Source organism: Mixophyes fleayi, chromosome 3, assembly GCF_038048845.1.
Source record: "Mixophyes fleayi isolate aMixFle1 chromosome 3, aMixFle1.hap1, whole genome shotgun sequence".
Taxonomy (NCBI): Eukaryota; Metazoa; Chordata; class Amphibia; order Anura; family Limnodynastidae; genus Mixophyes; species Mixophyes fleayi.
Window position 1 is genome coordinate 259,285,785 of NC_134404.1, and position 23,465 is coordinate 259,309,249.

A 23,465-nucleotide genomic window follows, 5' to 3' on the forward strand; every position below is an offset into this window, starting at 1 on the left:
ATGACAAATGCATACATATGTAAAACCTCCACAAAACATTCCATTAGTCATACAAGCCTGTTAATCTGTAAGGCAGTTATGTCTGTCGGTAGAGGATAGGCAAAGCAGAGGATCTGGCCAGCGCTGACACGCTGTTTACTTCCGTGTTCCCACGAGTAGACTGGGTCCTGTGCGCAGGGAAATACAGCCTGGGAGGAGGAAGTTGTCATTACTTCTCCTCCCCTTCCTGCTGCTTCTGTCCACCCTGCTTGCCTCCGCCTTCAGGCGCCATCCTGACCTCGCAAAAATGGCCACCATGAAGCGCTGGACTCGCACTGTATCCACCTATAATGCCCAGGAGCGCGAGTCATGAGAAACGGCCAACTCACCTCTAAATGAGTGTGAGCGCCGCTTGTCCCCTCTTTTCCTAGCTGCTCGTTGCCATAGGGGCGAGCGGGGACCTGCCGGCATCTGAAGCCGCATGGGAGGAGAAGCTGACTGCAAACTCTCTCCCCTTGTCCGCTATCCTGGAGTACTGTGCAATTCTAAAGGGAAATACCGGCAGAAGGTGAAGGTAAGTGAGCCCAGGCTTCTCTTACCTGCGCTGGGACCCAGAGTGAGCAGAGCTGCGTCCTACTCACTTTCCTGGGTCTTAGGCTGGAGTCCCGCGCTGCACATAAGGGAAAGAAAAAATAAAAACATGTTATATCTATAAAGACTAATAGAGTATAGGCACGAGCCTATACTCCAGTGACCTTAGCTCCAAGTCACTTACAAAAAACTGAGGATCTCTCTGAGAGGGGGGGTTAAGTAGAGGAGGAGTGCACAGACATAACAAGTTAAAGTGACAAGACTCCTGAGCCCACTACTATACCCCAATGTCTCGCAGTGTCCCCCAATGGCAGGAAAGAGAAATATAGCTTTTCATAGTCCTTTTGGAAAAAAATGCATGACATTTTATTTACCTTTAATTTTGTAATGGAAAAGTGTATACATATATATATATATATATATATATATATATATATATATATATATATATACATACAGTAATTTATATAACATAAAAATGACATGCTTTGGTGCTATAATAAATGTACTATAATATGTGCAAACAATCTGCTAACTACAGTTATCTATGAAAATACTATTTATTGCTATATTACCTTGCTGGGCAGCCCTGAGTTCTTTTTATCCCACACAGTATAGGGAGAGAAACTGAGAATTACATCCAGAATACAGAACATGAAAACTGTGTAGTATACAAATAATTAAAAACAAAAAGGCCCTGTCCCATCGGATGCTTGGAAACTTTAATGAGCATTATAAGCTATATGTATAGAGTGATTACTATAATCATACAATAAAACCAAGTTGGGAAAGTCACATCCTTGCTTAACAAAACATATATTCAGCTGAAATTGAGCCAACACATAATTTATCTATGTGGAACAAAAATGCAGAAGGGAAAACTTACAATATTCATTGTATGCATCCATAAATGTAAAATCAGTGTATTTCTTTTTACTTACATGTAAAAGTGAATTAGGGAGAGTCTTGGGTGTAGAACACTGAAAGCAGCTGAAGGGAAGAGTTACCTTGTACTGAGATATGGGTGAGGTAAACTTAGGTAAACGTATCCTCTGCTGCAAGATGCTATATGTGTGATTGTAACAACCAGTTTGGTCACCACACTGCTTATCTTTGCCACTATTTAAGCAATTATGATAAACTCTACAGAACTGTCACAGAACTCACACTGGAGTGCATCAGCACCAAATTACAGCAATCAGCAGCATGTTCCATAATTAGTAAACCAAATGCCTATGGATGGTTTTCCCCCATTGATGACTAGATATAATGTTCACATTTTGACAATACAGCTGTTTCACATGGAATTACTTTCATTTAGTGGATTTAATATTTTGTTTTGTTAATTTTTGGTAGAATAATGTAATAAATACATTTTTATTGAACAAATCTTTTTTCTATTTTAATTGTTGCTATTTTTAATTGCTACTCCCAAATAATTAGCTAAAAATGTAATCAGCCATTCCTCCAGAATACAGGGAAAGCAAATATGTGTATTTATACAAGGACTGATACTATTATAGGGATTTAGTCCAAATATAATTTCAAATGGTGGATTGCTGATGGTGCAAAGAAGAGCTGTCTCCGGCAGGCAGTACAAGGCACAAACCATGCTTGTACAATGGGTAACGAAGGGTTCAAGGTAAACACTGGGTTTTTTTTATCAGGTGCCTGAAAAGCAAATAACATTTGGGACATTGGGAACAGCACTGTAAGCAGAACCTGGTTTTAGTGCTTGAAAGAAGGGAAACACAGGAAAAAAGGGCTATTGTGGCAGGGCATTTGTATATATTGTGCCAGTCTTTCTTATCTTTTATGTAGTGGGATCAGCAAAAATCGGTGGAATGAATGCCTAATGTTAATAGGATGGCCTTTCCATTTGCATGCTAGGGGCTTTTACAAGTTAAAATAAATAATCACAAACATTTACGTTTGAATTAAGTTAATGTAGCTCTCATGCTTTTCCTCATTTAAAAGCTTAAATAAATCTTAAAGTTTAAGGGTTTCTTCAATGCAATTTAGAAAATGAAAAGATGAATATAAAATGTCACTATTATTCAGTCTTACAATAAAATGGATAGATTTAACTGTATACGTCAGTTTTTACTCTATTACAAATAACAACATTTAGTGTCAAACCTAATTGTTCAAATGAATACAATAAAATTACTAAGCTGTAAGGATATTAAGTTAAAAACTTATATTTAGTATATAAAAATAAGACATTTGGAAACAGTTATTCTACACAGAGTAGACTTCCTGCAAGCAGAGAAGAGACTTGTCTGGCAATAAATGTTATGACAAGTAATCAGATTACATTAATACTAAACCAGTACATGTTACTCAAAAGGGAAGTATAACACCTATATCTATCAAGGAGCATAGACGCTTCATTTGTGTTGGACTGTAGAAGAAACTGGAGCCCCACAAGAACATAAAAACTCCACAGAGATAGGGGCTGACGCTGTGAGGCAACAATGTAAACCACCGCCCACTAAATCACTGAGAATGAGAGCCATACCTGGAGATTATAAAGTGCAGGTCTCCCATATTATGGTATTTATTCCAACAATAGAACAGTTCAGATGTAGTATTTATAGCATTTTGACAGTAATTATTTCTACAGTAAGTACATAACTATATGTGCACAAAAATCACATACCTTATTTTATTTGCAGTTTTGTCGATGGTTTGTCTAATTTTCCGAGAAAATTGAAACACTGAAGAAAGCAGTAAACTATCCCCCATTACCTTTATAATATTAAAAAAAAAAGGGTTAGCATTCAAAAATTACAATTTGGATACAATATTTAATTTTGTACTTATTAAAAATGTGAATGGAATTACATTCAACTATTAGTACTTCTATATTTCTTTGCCTTTAAAATGAATGTTATCTGGAAGTACTGTACTACTTTGCCCTTGGTTGGTTAATGCTAGTTTATAATAACCATCATAATTTCCATGCTGTTATCATTATTATTAACAAGAACCACTTTGCCCATCTAGTCTGACCATTTTGTTTTTTATTAACCTATGGTAACCTGAAACCCTATCTGGTCCTTTAATCTTTTGTAAGGGTATCCTTATGTCTATCCAAAAATCTTTATATTGCTCTACTGTATTAGCCTCTACCACCTCTGATGGGAGGCTATTCCACTTATCCACTACTCTTTCAAATTTCCTCTGAACCTACTTCCCCCCAGTGTCAGTACATGTCCTTGTGTTGTAATATTTCTCTTCCTTTGAAGAATGCTTCCCTACTGTAACTTGTTAAAACCCTTAATATATTTGAAAGTTTCTATCATGTTTCCCTTTTCCCTTCTGTTTCAAACTATACATATTAAGTTCTTTAAGTCTTTCCAGGCAAGTTTTGTGATGTAGGCCATGCACCATTTTACTGGAAATAAATAAAGGGCGCAATACTAATCTCATGAATGATTGTATATAATAAATGTAATATGAAGAAATGAGTGAGGACACATATAATGCTTATAGCTATTTTTGCAAAATTGCATTACTGGAACCAACTTCTAAAGCAATTTTAGGAAAAAAACGGGGCTTTTTTACCCTACATGTCCCTACTGAGATGTTGACCAGATGAGAACACCAATGCGTACAGTATTTTCCGCCTGTAGCTGTTTTCAGTATTGGCGCGTATGAATGCGGGAAATGGAACATAGTGGAATGCACGGCTACGGTGGCTGTAAGGATTAAGCACCAACGCGTTTCATCCGGCTAGCGGACTTTATCAAGGATGCATATCCACTATTTTGGGACTGATTTATACTCCTTTTTCAGTTCTCATTGGATAAAAATTCTTTATTTCAATTATGATTTTAAAACATAAAAAGGTGTTAAAAACGTATAAAAGGTGTATGATTAAAAATAGGATTTATGCGTCCTGATTCATAATAAATGAAATAGTACTAAAAAGGAGTAGTACTAAAAAGGATATATAAAAAATATATGTTTAATTTTTTATTTGAAAAAGGTATATTTATAACTTCAAGAAAGAATCGAACTCAAAATTACTGTTGAGACCGTGGGGTATCAGTGTTTTCATCTGGTATATCCACTTTGTTTCAATACGTAATATATTTGCTGCAAAATCTCCTCCTCACCAGCATTTGTCTATGTGTTGGATCTATAAAAATGTCAATTTATTCACATTACACACCTGGTTATTAATGAAGTGACTGGAAACACTATGTGTTTTCAAACCTTTTCTAATGTTTGCCAGATGTTCAGCAACTCTGGTTTTTAAGGGATGTTTGGTTCTTCCAATATATTGGAGGCCACACATGCACTCCAACATATATATAACCCCTTCAGTATTGCAACTGATGTTGTGTTGAATCTCAAATTGATTTCCAGTGATATTTGATTTAAATGCATTAACTGGTTTGGTTGTATTCAAATTATTGTTCTTACAATCCTTGCAATTCAGTCAATAGTGGAATCCTTTGGTATAACTAGTTGTGTTTTTTATGGGAGATATAGAGCTTTTTGTGAGGATATTACGTATGTTTCTAGCTTTTTTGTAAATTATCTTTGGTTTTCTTGGGAGAAATTTGTTTAGCTCATCATCTAAGTGTAGTACATGCCAATGTTTATGGATACTGTTTTCTAGAGCTTCGGTATTGCTGTTGAATTGTGTAATACAGGCAATTTCTGGTATTTCTTGTGGGTTCTTCTTTTTATATTGTAACAATTTTTTTCTGTCAAAGGACCTTACTCTTTATAATGTAGAATTCACTTCTTTCTCGTTATAATTTCTTTCAAGAAAATGTTCTTTAAGTTCATTTCGTTGTATGTTGAAGATTTATTCATTAGTACAATTTCTTTTTAATCTTCTAAATTGTCCAATATTTTTTATCCAGCTTCTATGATGATTGCTTGTTGCTGGTATAAAATTGTTGATATGTACTTTCTTAGTGTAATGTACTTGAGTAGAGCTGGTTTCTGCAGTGAATTCTAGGTTTAGAGAATTTTGGTTTATATAGCTCAAGATAATGTTGTAATTCCTCATTTTCCCCATCCCAAATGAACAGGACGTCGTCTATATACTTCCTCCAACAATGTGATTTATCTTTAAATGGATTATTTGTCCAGATATGTTCATCTTCCGACTTTGATACAAAGAGATTTGCATAGCTGGGAGCTAAACGCGCCCCCATCGTTTTTCCTGTGATTTGTTTGTAGTGTTCTTCCCCAAACCAAAAATATTTGTGTTGTAGGATAAATTCTATCCCGCATGATGAAATTTATTTGTTAATTTTTCAAATTTGTATCAGTACATAAATAATGATACGTATGTGAGCATCTATCTGCGTGTCTGATGCACATGTAAAGTGATTTGACATCGCAGGTTCCTAATACGAACGTATCTTTCCATATTTATTTCATCCAGGATATTTAGTGCTGATGTTGTGTCTTTAAGATTACTTTTTTGTTTACAGACCAGTCCCTGTAGGAAAAAGTCTATATATCCTGAAAGATTAGAAGTAATAGAATTGATTTCTGAGACGATCGGGCGTCCTGCAGGGTTATTAACATCTTTATGGATCTTTGGCAGATGGTAGAATACAGGTATTCTCAATGTATAGATGTTCAAATTCTTTTTTGTTGATAATTTCCATATGTAGCCCTTCTTCTAATAGATCCAATAGCTCACTTTGAAATTTCGCGGGTCTTGTTCCAATTTTTGGTATGTTGAATTGTCTGCTAATAGACGGTTCGACTCTTTGAAATATCCAGAATGGTCCAGGATAATGACGATTCCTCCACCTTTATCAGCTGGTTTGATTATAATGTTTTTATTGTTTTTCAAGGGTTTGTTTTTCTTTTCTGAGATGTTTCTTCTGACCTTCGTTTTTTTTAAAGACTTTCAATATCTTGTTCTACTAATTTCTTACAGAAGCTGGGATAGAAATTACTCTGTGGACATAAGTTTGAATGTATATATCCCTCAGTGCAATTATTTCCATGATTGATCGGATTCCTTAAAAAGTATTTCTTCAGAAAATTTTTCCTAATGAAGTGATGTAGCTCAATATAGACACTAAACTTGTCTGGTTTTGATTGAGGTGCAAACTTCATACCCTTCTTAAGATATTCATTTGATCTGGGGTCAGAGTGGTGGTACTAACATTGAAAATCCCCTAATTTGACATGTTTTGGGTAGTCTTTACGGGGTGGGTCTTTCCTCCTCTGGATCCTCTCCTTGAGACTTTAGGCTTCTTATTCTTTTTATCCGAGGGGTTGTTTTTCTTATTCTTATTGATTGTGATGGGGGTTCCTCTGGTCTGAATAGAAATTCTGAAAAATCTTCTGAATCTTCAGAGAGTATTCTTTTTCTATTCTCATTAGATGAATGACTAGTGGTTTGTTGTGGTATTGTGTTATTGATCTTTTTCATCAAAGCCTGTGATGTAATTTCTATCTCTTTTTTTGCAAATTGCTGTCCTTTCATGAATGATTTCTTAATGGTATAGTTTCTGTTATTTCTTGAATGTGTTCTGAAATGTTCAGTTTTATAGGGCTGATAAATTCTTTATTTTACTGGTCTTTTGGTGGATTCCCAAACAGAGGTTTTCTTTTAGGAACTTCCAATTTTTCATGATTTTGAACTTTAGAAAATCTGTCTTAACTTGTTTTTGTCTACTTTTCATGATGTCATATTTCTACTTGTCTTCTAGAACTCTGTAGAATTTTCTCTGTTTTCTTTCTGTGATTTCTTTTTCCAGTCTCGCTATTTTGTCATTAGTAAATGTAGATAACTGTTTATAATACTCCATGTTTTTTAAGGGCAAGAAGTCATTGTCTCCATGTTTATAAAAGGAGCAGCATTCTGATCTTGCGAGAGCGCCTCATTCCCTTTTTTTATTCATGCACCATTTTAGACTTTTTTGTACAGTCTCTAGTGTATTTATATCCTTCTGGACATGACCTTCAGAACTGAACACAGTACTCTAGATGAGGCCGTACCTATACAGTGGCATTATTACTTCTTTCTTTCTGCTACTGATTCCTCTCCGTATGCAACCAAGCATCTGAATTGCCTTCCTCATTGCTTTGTTACATTGCTTACCTACCTTTAAGTCACCTGAAATAGTGACTCCTAGATCCCTTTCCCCCTCAGTAGTTTTCCTTATAGTGCCATTAATACTATATTAAGCCTTTGTGTTTTTGAGACTCAAGTGCATGATTTTGAATATTTTTGCATTAAACTGTAATTGCTACTCTCTTGACCATTCCTCTAGACCTAGACCTAGATCATCAATCATTTGTTTTACCCCTCTTGGTGTGTCTACCCTGTTGCATATATTTATGTCCTCTGCATAAAGTCATACTTTCCTTTCAATACCATTTCCAATGTCCCCAATAGAGATATTAAAAGCACTGGTCCATGTATAGATCCTTGGGGTACTCCACTGGTAACCTTTATCTCCTGTGAATACACTCCACTTACTATAATGCTCTATTTTCTATCCAGTAACCAAGATCTTATACATTCAACCATATTAGAATCCAATCTCAAGCTTTAAAGTTTATTTAAGAGTCTGCGATGTGGGGCAGTGTCAAAAGCCTTACTAAAATCTCGATATGCTACAACCGCACTCCCCAGATCTATTACTTTAGTTACCCAGTCAAAAAAGTCAATAAGATTTGTTTGATCTGATTTTTCCCACCAGTAAATCAATGCTGTTTGGGATCCTGTAAATTACTGGATTTAAGATATTCTACAACTCTTTCTTTTAAGATTGTTTCCATCAATTTCTCTAATACCGATGTAAAACTTACTGGTTTGTATTTGCTTACCTCTCCCATGATTCCACTTGTGTGCAGTGGGACTACATTTGCTCTTTTCCAGTCCTCTGGAATTACTCCTGTAGCTAGTGACTGATTGAATAATTCGGTAAATGGTGTTACCAGCACCTCTTTAAGCACTTTCAGTATGTCAAAAACTTGAGCTGAAATGCTTCGTCAATCACCCTTCCTTCCAAGTCATCATGAGGATTTATCATAAAAATCAGTTATTGTAATATTTGGGGTAAATTTAATATGCCTTTACCATAGAATTGTGTGTGTATATCACTTACTGTAGTTGTCATCCCCTCTGTCAGACTGTCTCTCAGTGGCCTCATTAACACTCTATTGAACCACCTATTGAGGCAGGTCTTTGTCAGAGTTGCCAGTCATGAATTGAGCACTGTTTAGTTTAGACAGCATAGGGCTTGCTCACCTCACAAAGAACGTCCCTCTCTGCTACATTAAAGAGAGCCTCACTCCAATCACCAGGTAGCTCTCTCGCTACTCAACTTACCCTGAATGTACTAGACATGGATTCACAGGGCTCCCCAATGTATATAATGATCCTACACCACTCTACTCTGTTCTCTACCAGCTCACCCTGTTTCAAACAAGAAAAGGTGGTGCCCATCCCTAATTAACGTCTTATATATATGAGTAGTAAGCTCACAGGGGAGAACTAAAACAGACACTCTGGGCTTACTGAGCAAAATCATTAAACAGGTGAGCAGCTTGGTAAGCACCTGGAATCACAATAAATGCCATAAAGTATAAGAAAGTATAATTATGTTTGTTAGAACTCCGCTAAATATCCAATCTTTATTTTTTAAGGCTATGTAAGACATCTGATTGCAGCCATACCTATGATTTATAAAGATTATCTCTGGTGAGCAGTTACCTAGATGTAACTGTAATGTTCTTAGCAGCTATACTTAACGGGTACCAGATCAGCCATGCAAAATTGGACACATCACTGCAATTATTAGCATGCAGGTATGTACAATATTGCAATAAAGACATTGAGCATGCATAGTTCGTATGTGCCAGTATTTACATGACTAATCTGGAAACTCTAATAAACCTGTAGATTCAAAAAGGACTTTGTTGCCTATCACAGCAAATCGGGTAAGTTCAGAAATCTGCATTTAGGTTTGAATGCTGGTAGTTTGGAACTTACTTCATCTCTGCTCCAAGTCTTCCTTCGAGTGATAACTTGAGGTTCAGAACTTTCTTTAGGCTGAGGTTTTGAATCACCAGTTCGACAATTTGTCTCCGATTTGGACACAGTTGGAGGAATCTTTCTGAAGTTAAGGCTTTCATCAAAAACACGATCCACCAGCTGGCAGTCAACAAAAGAACATTCCATTTTTAGTAAAGGGATTTTTTCACTCATAAAGTGTCATACTTTCTAATTGGCCGCAAACTAACACGATGTGTCTCTGGAACAGTCGGGAGTTTCTACTAAAATCTCTGCTCATTTTCCCTCATATCCCATAGAGATGTGAATGTAAAAGAGTGAAGAATCTGTACGGTATTAGTCCGCATCTCGCGGCTAATTAAATGTCTCCTCTCACTCAACAAAAGCAACTAGAGATTTCACAATTAATGTTTGTTATCTCTATCTATCTAATCAGTGATGACATTACATATGACATCTATTAAATCAGTAATACAAAACCCCAGAACAATTTCAGCAATCGGCAAACATGGCTTATTCAACGAGAGGAGTGTTCCGTTCATGATCAGAGCATTTTTTCCCTTTGCTGGCTATTGCAGTGTGCTGGGGGAAAAAATGTTGTGTGTAGTTTCCTTGCAGGATAACCCCACCCTTTCTAGCACCTGTTATGGCCTATAAATTGATTTGAGCAGCTTCCACTTTTGTATTTGTCTGATAGGCATGTTGGTGTCAGTAGCTGAGAGGGGTTACTGGCACTGAATTGCTGTTTGGAGGCTTCTGGGGTACCTCTTTGGTAAGTTGGCTCTCAATTTGAAAACACATAGGTATGGCCCAAATATATGGGACTCTCATTGTTTAGAGTAGGACCATCCTATTAGCAAAAGCGCCTTGGCGTGGCGGATGGCTTAAACATACATTTGCAAATGTGTGCAACAAAGACTTTTGCATTTTTATCTACAGTAGAAATGGCAGATCTGTTGCTGGCTATTGCAGTGTGCTGGGGGAAAAAATGTTGTGTGTAGTTTCCTTGCAGGATAACCCCACCCTTTCTAGCACCTGTTATGGCCTATAAATTGATTTGAGCAGCTTCCACTTTTGTATTAATCAGTGATGACATTACATATGACATCTATTAAATCAGTAATACAAAACCCCAGAACAATTTCAGCAATCGGCAAACATGGCTTATTCAACGAGAGGAGTGTTCCGTTCATGATCAGAGCATTTTTTCCCTTTGAGGTATATTATGACTGCACATGGATGGAAAACATTTGTGAGCACATATCCTTAGGGTGGGAGTGAGGAAAGTGTCTGAAGTGAGGGGGGCTTTTTGTAGGGCTGGGGTCATATGCATGCTACTTATGCAGTTTTGCATGTGTGTACACTGATACAAAATGTGCAAGTATCAAGGAGAATAGAGGACATCATTTTGAGGGGCAAGATGACCTGGAGGAGATGATGGATCATTTTAGATTCTATTTTTACTTTACTTAAATTTAAATTTATTTCTATTATTATTTTTATACGTTTTTTTTATTTTTGGAGACGTCTGTACAGGAAACACCTAACCCATGCCCCTTCCCCTACATAACTGCAGCAGTAAGTCACTTGTAATAGTGATCAAATGGTTGCTGACATACCAACTAGCATTACATTATGATTATGAGTAAATTATTAATACAGAGGTACAGCCAATCCAGCTCATACCTGCCCTGACTGCGCCCCAGGCCTGACACTGTTTTCACATTTGGACACATAGGGGTTCATGCTGCATTGGACATATATCTCTTCCTTTAGCGTAAAATTTGGATCTCCATACTACGCATGCGCACAAGAAAAAATGCATATGTTAATATGTGGATTAGGACGTATATTACACTTGTGTCTCCTTATGCTTAGAGAGGCAGCACAGTGGAGTGAAGGTGCATGTAAGCATAGGCAGTGGATGTATCTCAAGCGACTGCTGGAGGGCTGGTGAACGATCCGTGCTGATGATGATGACTGCGTCATTTATTATTATTTTTTTTGCATTTATTTATTTAATTTATTTCACTTGTGTTTGTACATTAAAACACCAGTCATATTCATCAAGTTGATAATGATGACTGGAGTCTCAGCAAGCGAATCCCACCCTTTACGCATTCATGTGCATTTTACATACTATGCTGAATCGCAAATACGATTGTATGCGCTATGAACACAAATGCAATCAAACTTTGCATGAGCCCCATATAGTAAACTTGAAATATAACCTAAACCCCTCCTCCAAAACAATTAACTACAATAAAACTGAATTGCAAACAGTACATTTAGCATTCATAATTATTAATATGTTGTCATGATCTTTGCGATTGTGATATATAGAATCAATGTCATAGGTGGTTCTATATTGATCAGTTTGAAATGTTCCATATTATATAACCAGTGACGTAATTAATTACATTGTCATTGTCATGTCATTTTCTGAATTAAAAAAATAAATGTGTATATTTGAGAGTGGCCCTAAACAAGGACTGTACTGAATCTTATCTGTGATTTTTTTCTTTTGATAAAACCAATCATAACCTTTTCTGCTGCCAGAGGTGTGTGCTCATCAGATAGCCATAACATTTTCTCCATGTTACCATCTTTCCCATTTTTTTTAAAATATCTTTTACTCTACCCAGGCAAAATTTATATTGATTTGGGACAGCTATGGCTTTCCTTTGGTACCAAAGTTAAGTAGATTTCACCTTCCTTTATTAACCAAATGTACAAAAAAAAAAGGATTTTTTTATTACTTTATATAAAATCCATTTATCTGAATTTATAGGAGGCACTGCTAAACATGGGATATAGTGGGATCAGTGCTGGAGTAGGCACTCTTTAAACTATAAACTTGTTTGAATCCCAGCTCCTCCCCTCTATGGGGTTGGGTACGATATATCTATACTGAGATTTCCGCCGCGCAGAATTCCTGCAAAAGAAATCTGAAAGAGTGAAATAAACGAAAGAAAATGAAACAGACTTACCTTGAATCGGACACTGGAGATGACCGATAGAAACATCATGCTGACAGTAAGCCTTTCCGATCAAAGAAATGTGCGGCACTGCAATTTGACATTATCGTGACGTCTGTCAATGTAAATTGAAAGCGGCAATGTGGGGACCCCTAAGGTTAAGTGTTTAAACACACATTGCCGCTTAAAATTTAGATTGACAGACTTTGTGATGATATCAAATTGCAGTGCCGCACAGTTCTTTCATCGGAATGGCTTACTGTCAGCATGCTGTTTCCATCGGTCATCTCCAGCGTCGGATTCAAGGTAAGTCTGTTTCATTGTCTTTCGTTTTTTTCACTCTTTCGGATTTCTTTTGCAGGAATTCTGCGTGTCGGAATGGTGGTAATCACCGCCTTTATGCCCCTTCATTCATATTTCCTCAGGTTTTTTTGGACAGGACTGAAATAATGAAAGAACACCACTCATCATGATCATCTATTTATATAGCGCAACTAATTAGGCAGCGCTGTACAGAGAACTCACATCAGTCCCAGCCCTTTTGGAGCTTACAGTCTAAATTCCCTAACATGCACACACAGACCGGCAGAGAGACTAAATCAATTTAATAGCAGGCAAGTAACCTACCAGTATGTTTTTGGAGTGTGGGAGGAAACTGGAGCACCCAGAGGAAACCCACGCAAACACGGGGAGAACATACAAACTCCACACAGATAAGGTCATGGTTGGGAATTGAACTCATGACCCCAGTGCTGTGAGGCAGAAGTGCAAACCACTAAGCCACCGTGCTGCCCACTCAACATCAAAACCGAGCGAAGTAGAGGTAGTACCTCAGTGGCCTCCAAATGGATTCAGAGAAATGGTTTTTACAGTAAGTACAAAAAAACTCATGATATTTGGGGGATACTGCTATTCATGGGGATGTTCAAAAGTTTCCCCTAAGGGAGGGAAAGGTCAGACATAGCTGCACGCAAGACTTTATGTCCAAAACAGGTGTCCTTTGAAAAAAAAAAAAAAGACATTTAACCTATAGAATTTGATACGGTCTGGATTGAGGACCAGGTTGGTGCCCAAAACAGTTGGTTCACCAATGCTCTCTGCCATGCTAGGTAGGAAGCGCTCACTGACCTGTAAGAGTGAGCGGTACTGATATCCAGAACCCGAATTCCCACTTAAGGTACAATAGAGCTCACTTTCCAATATGCCACACTTTGTGGGGGTCTGAGAGTAGGGACTATGCATATTTTAACATAGACTTAAGTTGTCAATGATATCCAAAGAGTATATTATAGCAGGATAACACACTCTCTAACACTGGAGGAAAGGGTGGGAGAGCTGCTCTTTGTCTTATTATTTCCAATGTCTCTCCTACCAACAGGGAGACCCATATGGGAATGATCACAGTAATCACTGGAGTCTCAGGCAAGCCCTGTGGTGTCTTCTGCGGTTCAGAACAGAGCAAAACTCATAGTGCGTGGGTCTAGTGCTGGGACCAGAAACTGTTTGATTCTGGTCATGGCACTGCAACCTATACAAACAATGTTCAAATTCAAAAATGATTTTAACAATCTGGATGCCCTTGAGTGTTGCTGCACTGTAACAAGGAATCTTAGTGCAGAGTCTTCATCCTGATAGGCAGACTTGGGATCTTGCATGGAATAGCTGAATATGCAAAACCTTACAAGGCATTATTAATAGATACCCATGGAAGGTGTATCAACTGCTATTATAGTTACTAATAGATTGTGGTAAAAAAAAAAACCAATAAATAAAAAGTACATCTGTTTCTGCCCAATAACTACCCATGACCTTGGAAAAAACACACACATACATTTGGCATCTCTATACTCCAGAAAATACATATATTCAGCTAAGAATTCTGGAATTGCTCCAAGTATGTAAAAGAAAACAAATAAAGAATTTTGGGAATATAGTTTTATTTTAGTCTGTTTTTCCCTACCTAATGGCCATAAGTGGATGTACGGTTTTTGAATATGGGAAGAGCTTATCAAGAGGGTAGAATTTAAGTCTGTGAAACTCATGCTTCCTAACATTTTATACATATGGCATTGAGTGACTTAAACATTCTTTCAATATATTTTTTTTTAAATTTGCTGTTTTCCTGAAAGTAAAAGATATAGTAGGAAAGATTAAATGCAGCATGTCCAGCATTGTAGATATAGTAAATGGTTGGAATCCTAGCGGAGGCAAATCTTATCGTAGTGGCAATGCAGTATGTGCACTGTGAAAGGAGGGCTGTACAGGTGGATGAATAGTGATGAGGTTGAAACTGTATGGAAATGCAGTGGCTATAAAGGTGCATACATAGTGTTAAAACATAGTGGTGACTAAGACATTGGATACATAGTGGTAATATAATGAATTGATAATAACTTTAGATGTGAATGCATAGCCTATATTGTAGTGGATGCATGGTGCAATACAGGGTATGTACATGGGATGTGGCAGTAGCAGCACAGTAGATGACCTAGTAACTGCACAGTGGATGCATAGTACCCTTAAATGTGGGAAGCTGTGCACAAAATGCAATAATAACAATAAAGAGTGTAAGGTGTCTATATGAGGAGGGGTGAAGTGCTTTATTTAGTAGGGTTAGGCAATAACAAATATTTCCCATGATAACAACATTAAGAAATATATTGCAATGAAATATATCGCAATAAATATCTGATTAATAGAAAAGACACAAAAATGCATGGGTGGAAAACAAACAACAGAACATGAGAGGTTACCACATGAATACCTAGTGCTACTGCTGCTGCTGAGGATGGAGAGCAGACAGCAGGACAGAAGTAGTTAGAACAGGAAAGAGGAAATTAGAGGGGATAAATCATTAGGGCCAGAGTACTGCTTTCCCAATACAGCAATCCCAGCTTCACTCCACAAAGACCAAAGATGAAACTGCTCCCAGTTGCCTCCCCTGACTTGACAGTGGGGGTACTACTCTCCACAGCCTCTGATCAGGCTTTGAAGCAGCTCACTGAAGGAGCCAGCTCATTCTTTTCGGCCAGGATATTGATCATGTGGGGAGTTGATATATAACATAACAGTGCATCATAAGGGATCATTGCCATGCCCAAAAGTCATTCTCCAAAGCACCAACATTAGACTCCAAATACATTTGACCAAATTGCATGGTAAAAACCATTAAAGCTATTTCATCCTCCAAACCTCCATGATCACTTACCTTGCTTTGATGTCCTGTGGAGAGGGGGTTCAGATGACTGCATTTGGGCCACAAGGCCAGTAGGTGGAAGGAGCCTGTGCAAAGCGCAGGTGACATTATCAGTAGGAGTCACTGACGCTTTGCACAGTCTTCATCCCTCCAAATACAGTTGTGCAAGGGATTATGAAGGTCAAGAGTGGTCAAATCATCCCCCCCACTGGAAATCAAAACAAGGAAAGAGGAAGAAACAAGTAAGCCAGGCCCCAGACTGACAGTAATATTGCAGAAATAGAAAGTTAGATATACCACCTAATAGTCACTTTCTACTACTGCAGTATTACTATGGGTTCAGTATATTGCCCATCCCTATTACACAGTGGATGCAGACGTGGTTATACAGTAGATGTAGTGCTACAACATTGAAGGCTTAGTGAATTTCAGGGGATACACAGTGAGAAGAATGGTGGGTGAATAGTTTCTATGTAGTTGATGCTGTAAAGGCTATCCAAGGGATGCATACTGACTTTACAATGAATAGGCTTGTGGCTATAAAATTATTTCACATATATGTGCATGCATAGAGGCTGAATATAAATTATACATTGGATAAAGTGGTTTCTATATAGTGTATAGAATGCATAATTTCTATATTAAGGTGAACAGTGGTTAAGCCGTTGATGTTGTAATGGCTGTGCAGTTCTTGCATAGTGGCAAGACAATAAATGTAGCAGTAACTATACAGGCGAAGTATTAGTTGTTAAGGTAATGGCTATATAGTGGATACTGTAGTATATATACAATGGATGCAGTATTGACTAAATAGTGAATATGGAAGTAGCTATATTTATGTATTATATATAGATATATAGTGGTGAGGATAGGGGATGTGGTAGTGTTTATGCAGACAGGCCTGGCACTACTATCAGGCAACTGCCTAGGGCGCTGAGCTTTTGAGGGTGCCAATGCGGGCTGGTGACACACAGAAAGAAGAAAGTGCTTCAGTTTAAACCCTCAACACAAAGTGTATCGAGCACGGAGTACATGGCTCCTACCTCCCCCCAGCTGTATGCTCACACTGATAGGCTGGCCTGCAGGGTGCGCTGTGGGAGTGAAACCTCACAGAGGGGAACTGACAAAGGATATAATATAACTGGTGGGAAGTTTATATTGAAGGGGTTAGGCATAATGATTGAGAGTTAATTAGGAGGCTGAGGGATTTAATGATCTTATTGGGGTACTTTGATAAGGCCGAGAGATGTAATTATTAAGGGAGTTAATGAATATAAATGGGATTAATAAATACTGTAAGGGTTAATTAATTATGGGGAGGAAGGAGTTAATCATATTGAAGGAGTTGTTATGATGAGGCTAACGGATTTAAAGATTATAAGGAGGGGTTCATTAATTATGAGGAGGATGCTGGAGTTAATGATTATACAGGGATTTATTTGTAATGTTGGGAGTTAATTAAGGATATGGAGGTTAATGTTGATAAAGAGGTTATTATGATGATGATGATTATGAGAGATGTATTGAAGGGATGAGGGCATTGATTGATGAGGGTGTAAAGGATTATGATGAGAAGTTAATTATGAGGATTTGGGGGGTTACTTATGATGGACTGTTTCTGTGTGCTTGACTCCCAGACTAAAATTTGCCAGCCAGCTCAGGGATGATGGTGGTAAGAGGGATGGGGCTGGTATTGGTGTAATGTGTAGGGAGAGGAGTGGCGGTGAGGTGGTCATTATAAATCTTAGCAATGTAATGCACCATCAGCTCTTTTAAGTGAGCAGTAATAAATTACATTTACCTTCTAGTGGAATTGGGGAAACAAAACAAAAAAATAAACATCCTTTAGTCAGGGTTGTAAAATTAAAAAGTTATTTTGTCTTAAATATCTAACTTTTAAAACAATAACCCTTTTACTAACATGCAGTACTAGCAGCCCTAATATGTGTCCAGATAAATGCCACCTTTCTGGTGCATCACTCTACTTTCAATCAGTACTGCAGTTATTCACTGGATGTTTAAGGTAATTTTCCTGATGCTGGGGAATGGAGAACTACATGACCTATTACCACACATTAACCATAAAACTTTAACTGACTTTGAAAAATCAGAATCATTTTTGTTAGTTCTTAGTTAGCACAAAGTCCGATCTTTATATTTGCTTACAGATTCATAAATTACATGTAAGTGTAAGTATGTTTTAAAAGCAGAACTTAAAAAAAAAGAAAAAAGAATAAAAGAAATGAGACCTGAAAAAAATGCATATTGAATGTTATAAGCAAAAGACAAAGTAAGAGGAAAGAACCTGTATATCTTCATGAAGATCTCCTACCTCTTCTCTGGTGTCTATAGCTGAACCAGGTGTAGTAGCTGCTGTGCTTACTGTGGTGCTTGGTGCAGTGCCAGATGATGTCACTGAATCTATTTCCCCTGCAACGTCATTAATTTCTCGAGCAATGAGAGCCAAATCTTGGCTGATCCTGTAAAATGAAATTTCTAAAGTTACTGCCAAATTAATGATTTGCTAGAAATCACAAGACTACTATATACTGTATATCTGAAAACTGATTATGCCAGCTATGGTTAATCAGAAAAGCATTCAGAAGCTACTCATTGCACACTTCCATATTTCCATGAAGTCCTTTCCACAATCATAGTAACCGACTTGAAAAAATGGAAAAACTACAGTTTATCTGTTTATATATAACACTTAAAAAATTGGAAAATAAAATGGATGGAAACAAGATAAAGAGTTGAAAGACAGACAAAACAGTAGTAATAGGAATGTGGGGAGGTTGGGAATGCACAGACACAGGTTAGGGGGAGAATCAATGCGGGCACTTCTAAATTTCCAGTATAACAAAACAGTTATAGGTATAATTTTCTCATGTCTAAATAAATGCCTAATATATTTTAAAAAATAAACCATCATGTATTAGGGCCCAAGGACACATTAGCTCCTACAGAGATGCCACATCTTGGGGTCGAGCTTTTTCCTTTACCACCACTGTGTCATGATGGGAAGGAAGAGATCCTGTGTTTTTGAGTACAGGAGCTGGCTGAAGTGCTTGAAATTGTAGTCATTATTGTTTATGTTGGTGTTATTTCATTTATTTCAATAGCTTTGCTTGTTATGCGTTACTATTAAAAATAATATTCAAGACAATTTGTGTGTAGGAATCCATATACATTTATTTATAATGGCTGAATGCTGGGTGGATTTATTGCTATGCATGTGCCTTTTAAAACAATATGCTCTTACCGTGCTATTTCTTCACGATGAGCAGTCCAGTCACGGATATAATCTTCCTGTTCTTTTGCCTTATGTTTAAATGTAGAGGCATTTAAAGTTCCTGAAGGTGGTATAACTGGTATATTTCCAGTAACTTGTGATCGCTGAACTTTAATGGTTGGAGAGGCACGTAGTCGAGGGGGTTTGGTTGAGTTACGTTTAGATCCAAATTCATCTTCAGAAGTTGAAGCATACTCAGGAGGAACTCTTCTCCATCGGGTATTGGCTATTTATTATTTGTTATGGTAAGGAAAGAAAAAAGAATATTTAAAAAGATTTTTCAATAAAAAAAAAAACAGTTAGAGCAGACAATGAAAATACATTAAAAGTCTGTAAAAGTCACACTAATAATATTTGCCAAATGTCCCTAATGTAAATTCTAGAATACTTCATAATAATAAATTTAATATAATAATATTCCTGTTGAAGAACTTTTCCAGTAACTGTATTGTAACTATACATGGCTTACATTACCTATACTTGATATTTTCTCTGACCGATAATCAATATTTATCATTGCAAAACCATGCTGAAATCAATACAATATCTTCTGGATACTCTCAGTGGGCAAATCCATTTAAAATACCTTCTTTGTTGCCATTTAAACTATATTATAGCTTCTATTGTCACATCATCGGCCCATGTGTCTATGCAGAGCCAAAATAGTTTTACATACTAATGATTTCATAGCAGTTTACATTGGTCAGATAATGCGGAAGCTGGCATTCTATATGTGCAGTGCATAAACAGATTAAAAATTAACAGAGAAGAAACTGGAATGTAGAGTAAGCATACCCTCTACTGAATGACCATTTGAGTCTAAGGCTAAATGCCGGAAATCCACAAAAGGTGTACATGAGCTTTATAATCTCTGATGCGTCAGACTAAAGAAATTTAAAAGTGAGCGGACGGCGTCAGCTAGTTCCTTGTAACCAGTCAAAGAACGGAATATGGGCTGTCATAGAGGCTTGGTTCTTAGGACAACCCCAGAGGTTCACAGGGACTTCTACATGTCAGTAGAAGAAGACAAAAAAACTGATGCAATTGGGAGAGGGATAATCTTTAGTTTGTTTGGATATTGGACTGGCAGAAATGATGGCATAGATAACTGAAATACTATATAGTACATGAGTGTGAGTAATTGTAACAACAACCGTAAAATATATCCTACTTTTTGGTGACTAATGGTAAACTGAGAGTGGCAGAGATCAAAACTATCCTTCACTATAGTATCCTATTTAGTAAATACCACACTCATGCTAGAGAGTAAAGTAGATAACAGTACAAAACATGAGTGGTGTGAATACTTGAATTAACCGCTGTGACAGATAAGATTTTTCCCTATAGTGGCCATTTCAGGACATACCTTAAAAATATCACACTTAATAAATTGCATATTTTCCATTCAGTGTATTTCAACAATACTTACAGCTTATCTTCATTTCTATCTAATATTTACCTCAGCCAGAGATCACAGTACCCTTGAAATATTCCTGTACAGAGCCTGTCCTTTATTCAAAGGCGTGGAACACATTTGTGTGACAGGCTGACAACTTTTGAAAATTAATACACTTTTATATTTTAGTGACTAAAATATAAATATAAAACTACTACTTGCATTTTATAAGGAATAATTTACTCCTACTATGACATAAGCGTTACCAGGACCTCTGTATGGTCACATAACTGTTCAGTAATTTCTAATATACAGTACTTCTATTTTACAGAAGAGGGCACATTATTACATATATATTTCACAGTTGATCATACACAGTATTTACTACCACTTCTCAGCTGAATTACTCCCTTTTTCAGTGTGTGGAGCGCTTCTGAAAAATGTAATGAGGATGGGAATAACAGGAGCACTCTGGGGAAAGACTAGACTGATTTTTATATATAACAATGTATTTTATACATTGTGCTCCAAATTATGGAAAAAACATGCTACCTGGAAAAGTCTTAAGCATTCCAGATAAATGATCCTATGATTGTATACCAAAAATACAATTAAATAACCCGGTAATAAAATAAGGAGTAACTTGCCCTCTACCTTGCAAAATAAGGAAAAAAGAAGTTACCTAGAATTCAGTGCTGTGTATACAACCTGTTTTATGATGATAGAACTCCTCTGTGATATATAACATTCTTACATTTTCAACAGAAGTGCTTATCCTGTGTATATTTTTTAAATGTTATCTATGAATGGATTACTACATTATTTTTTACAAATCTTCTAAATACATGTATTGATTTTAGCCAGTTTACACAGTTTCATTAATATTAAAATGTAACATTTACCTGAAGGAGAACTGTGAGTTGGCGCAGCCGTCTTTGCTTTGGCATCTGATAAGCGAGAAATGCTGTTAGCTCTGGCCCTTGGTGAACTTTTCCCATCAGGTGTTGGAGTGGTTTTAAGACTATTCCTACTTGCAAATTCTGCTGTTCGAGAAGATCCAGAACCTTTTGATATTGTTGCTTCAGAGTCACTGCGTGCTGACAAAGAACCAAGTCTTGTTCTACGTGGCTGTGCAAGCAAATCAATTCTTGAAATAGTTTTTTTACCAGTAGGTTGTTTTGATGTTGAACTTGTTGTAGATACTTCAGAGGCAACAGATGCTCTATCATTATCCCCAACTTCTGTATCTGATGCTTCACCTAAGCGTGATCTACGTAACAGTGAAGTCCTAGTTGGACGAGGTCTTGGAAGAGTGATTGACTTATTAGCTGCAGCAGCTTTTGATGTTGCAAATTTGTCATCTGCAGAAGTAAACTGAGCTTTGGTAAGTGGCTTTCTAGAATATGTTTCTTGATCAGATGATAAAATATCTGAGACAGCTGAACAAGGTAGACTAGAAGTCTGGTCATCATCTGTCAAGTCGAGAGATGGTGGTCTATTCCTTGCACTTGTTCGCAGTACCTTACGTATATCAGTTCTAGTTGCAACCTCTTTAACATTGGCTTTATTTTTTCTTTCTCGATTCACAGCTGATGATGAATGAGGAGGGTCTTTAGAAGGAGAAGAAGTTGATGATTTCTCTTTGTGTAGACTATTGAGGCTTTTTCTCTTCTGGGGACATTTTTTATCTGAATCACCAGCAACAAAACTAATGGTGCTTGCTGTATCAACATCTGATTCAGGGGATATAGAATTATCTTGGGTATAGCTAGGAGTGTTTGGCTCCTCATCCGGCTTACTTTCATCTCGGAGCTTCGCCTCAAGGAAAGCCATGACTGCTTCTGTATCTTTCAAAAGGAAAGTAGTATCCAGGCTAGAGTCAGTGTCTACAGAGTCACTTCTCTCTCTTATATTGTTGGCAGATGTAAAGTGAAAGATAGGTGATACAACAGGTTGTTTATTAATGTGTGGAATAAGTTCTATTGGTACATTTGAGCTAGGTTTGTCTATGGTGAAACTACCCTGTCTCACTAGTGGCTTTATGTGTCCTTTTTTCTCAGTTTCAGCATTTTTAAGGTTATTATTGCTTGAAACCACTTCATTTTTTTTACTAATTTCATGAGTCATTTCTTCAGATTTCTGCAGTTTGTAAACATTTTGAGTCAATGAATCACCTTTACTTAGTTGTACAGGTGGTGGCTTATTGAATAATTTTGCAGATGTCAAGTGATCTTTAGTTTGTTCACGCTGCGTTTTGCATAAAGTTTGCTTTTGTACAGAATTTGCAGGAAGAGAGACATCTTTCTTAGAAGCCTCAGAACCCAATCTTGAATAATCTGTGAGGCTTCCTATCTTTTCCACTGAACTACTATCTAAAGGTTTACATGACTTATCCATACTTCGCCCATATGAAACATACGGGTTGTCTTTTTTGCTTACAAGTCTAGGTGATTCTTTCTCCTGTAACTCAGTATCTTGTTTTTCCCCAATATCTGACCTATGATTAGGTTTACTCTTAGAGGTATGTGAACTAGTTTCTTCTTTTGGAAGCTTAGGTAAAGTTCTCCTTTTACAATCGTTTTGACCAGTCAAAGAGGTGGCAAATCCACTACCTTTGAGTGATGCTCCAGATTCACTCCGATCTGCATCTAAAATAAGTAGAATATCTAATCATTTCCTTTTACTTATGAAACATTAGAGAATTCTACAAAAGTATAATTTGTCTTTATATTTACTTTAGATTATTGTGGAAAATTCAATTTTTACCATTTTAACAATGTTTAGGAGAAAGGAATGGAAAAGTCATGAGGAAAGTACCATATAACACATACTATAATGTTCTCCAATAAGCAGGTTTTACCTCTATCGCATTTTGCCCCTCACAGGTTTTTTTTTTTACAAATATATTACAAAATAATTGGCAGCTTTACAGTAAGCACTGAGTTTAAGCCAAGCAGCTTTCAGATGTGAGCAGGAGAAACAATGAAATGTACATGATTGCAACAGTAACCCAGTAAAGT

The 23,465-nt window shown here is 37.0% G+C and overlaps 1 protein-coding gene across 3 annotated transcripts in view; it reads right to left on the reverse strand.

The window, feature by feature from the left end:
- The window catches only part of CEP170 (centrosomal protein 170), a 92,063-nt gene that overhangs the window by 12,028 nt on the left and 56,570 nt on the right, over positions 1 to 23,465 (reverse strand). For 2 of the 3 annotated variants that reach the window (XM_075203496.1, XM_075203498.1), the window contains 5 exons: positions 21,348 to 23,093; positions 19,020 to 19,275; positions 18,063 to 18,237; positions 9,563 to 9,724; positions 3,233 to 3,321 (listed from right to left, as the gene is read on the reverse strand). In XM_075203496.1, coding sequence (XP_075059597.1) covers positions 3,233 to 3,321; positions 9,563 to 9,724; positions 18,063 to 18,237; positions 19,020 to 19,275; positions 21,348 to 23,093 — 2,428 coding nt within the window. The remainder of the gene's footprint in view (positions 1 to 3,232; positions 3,322 to 9,562; positions 9,725 to 18,062; positions 18,238 to 19,019; positions 19,276 to 21,347; positions 23,094 to 23,465) is intronic. The other variant, XM_075203497.1, reaches the window with a different exon arrangement.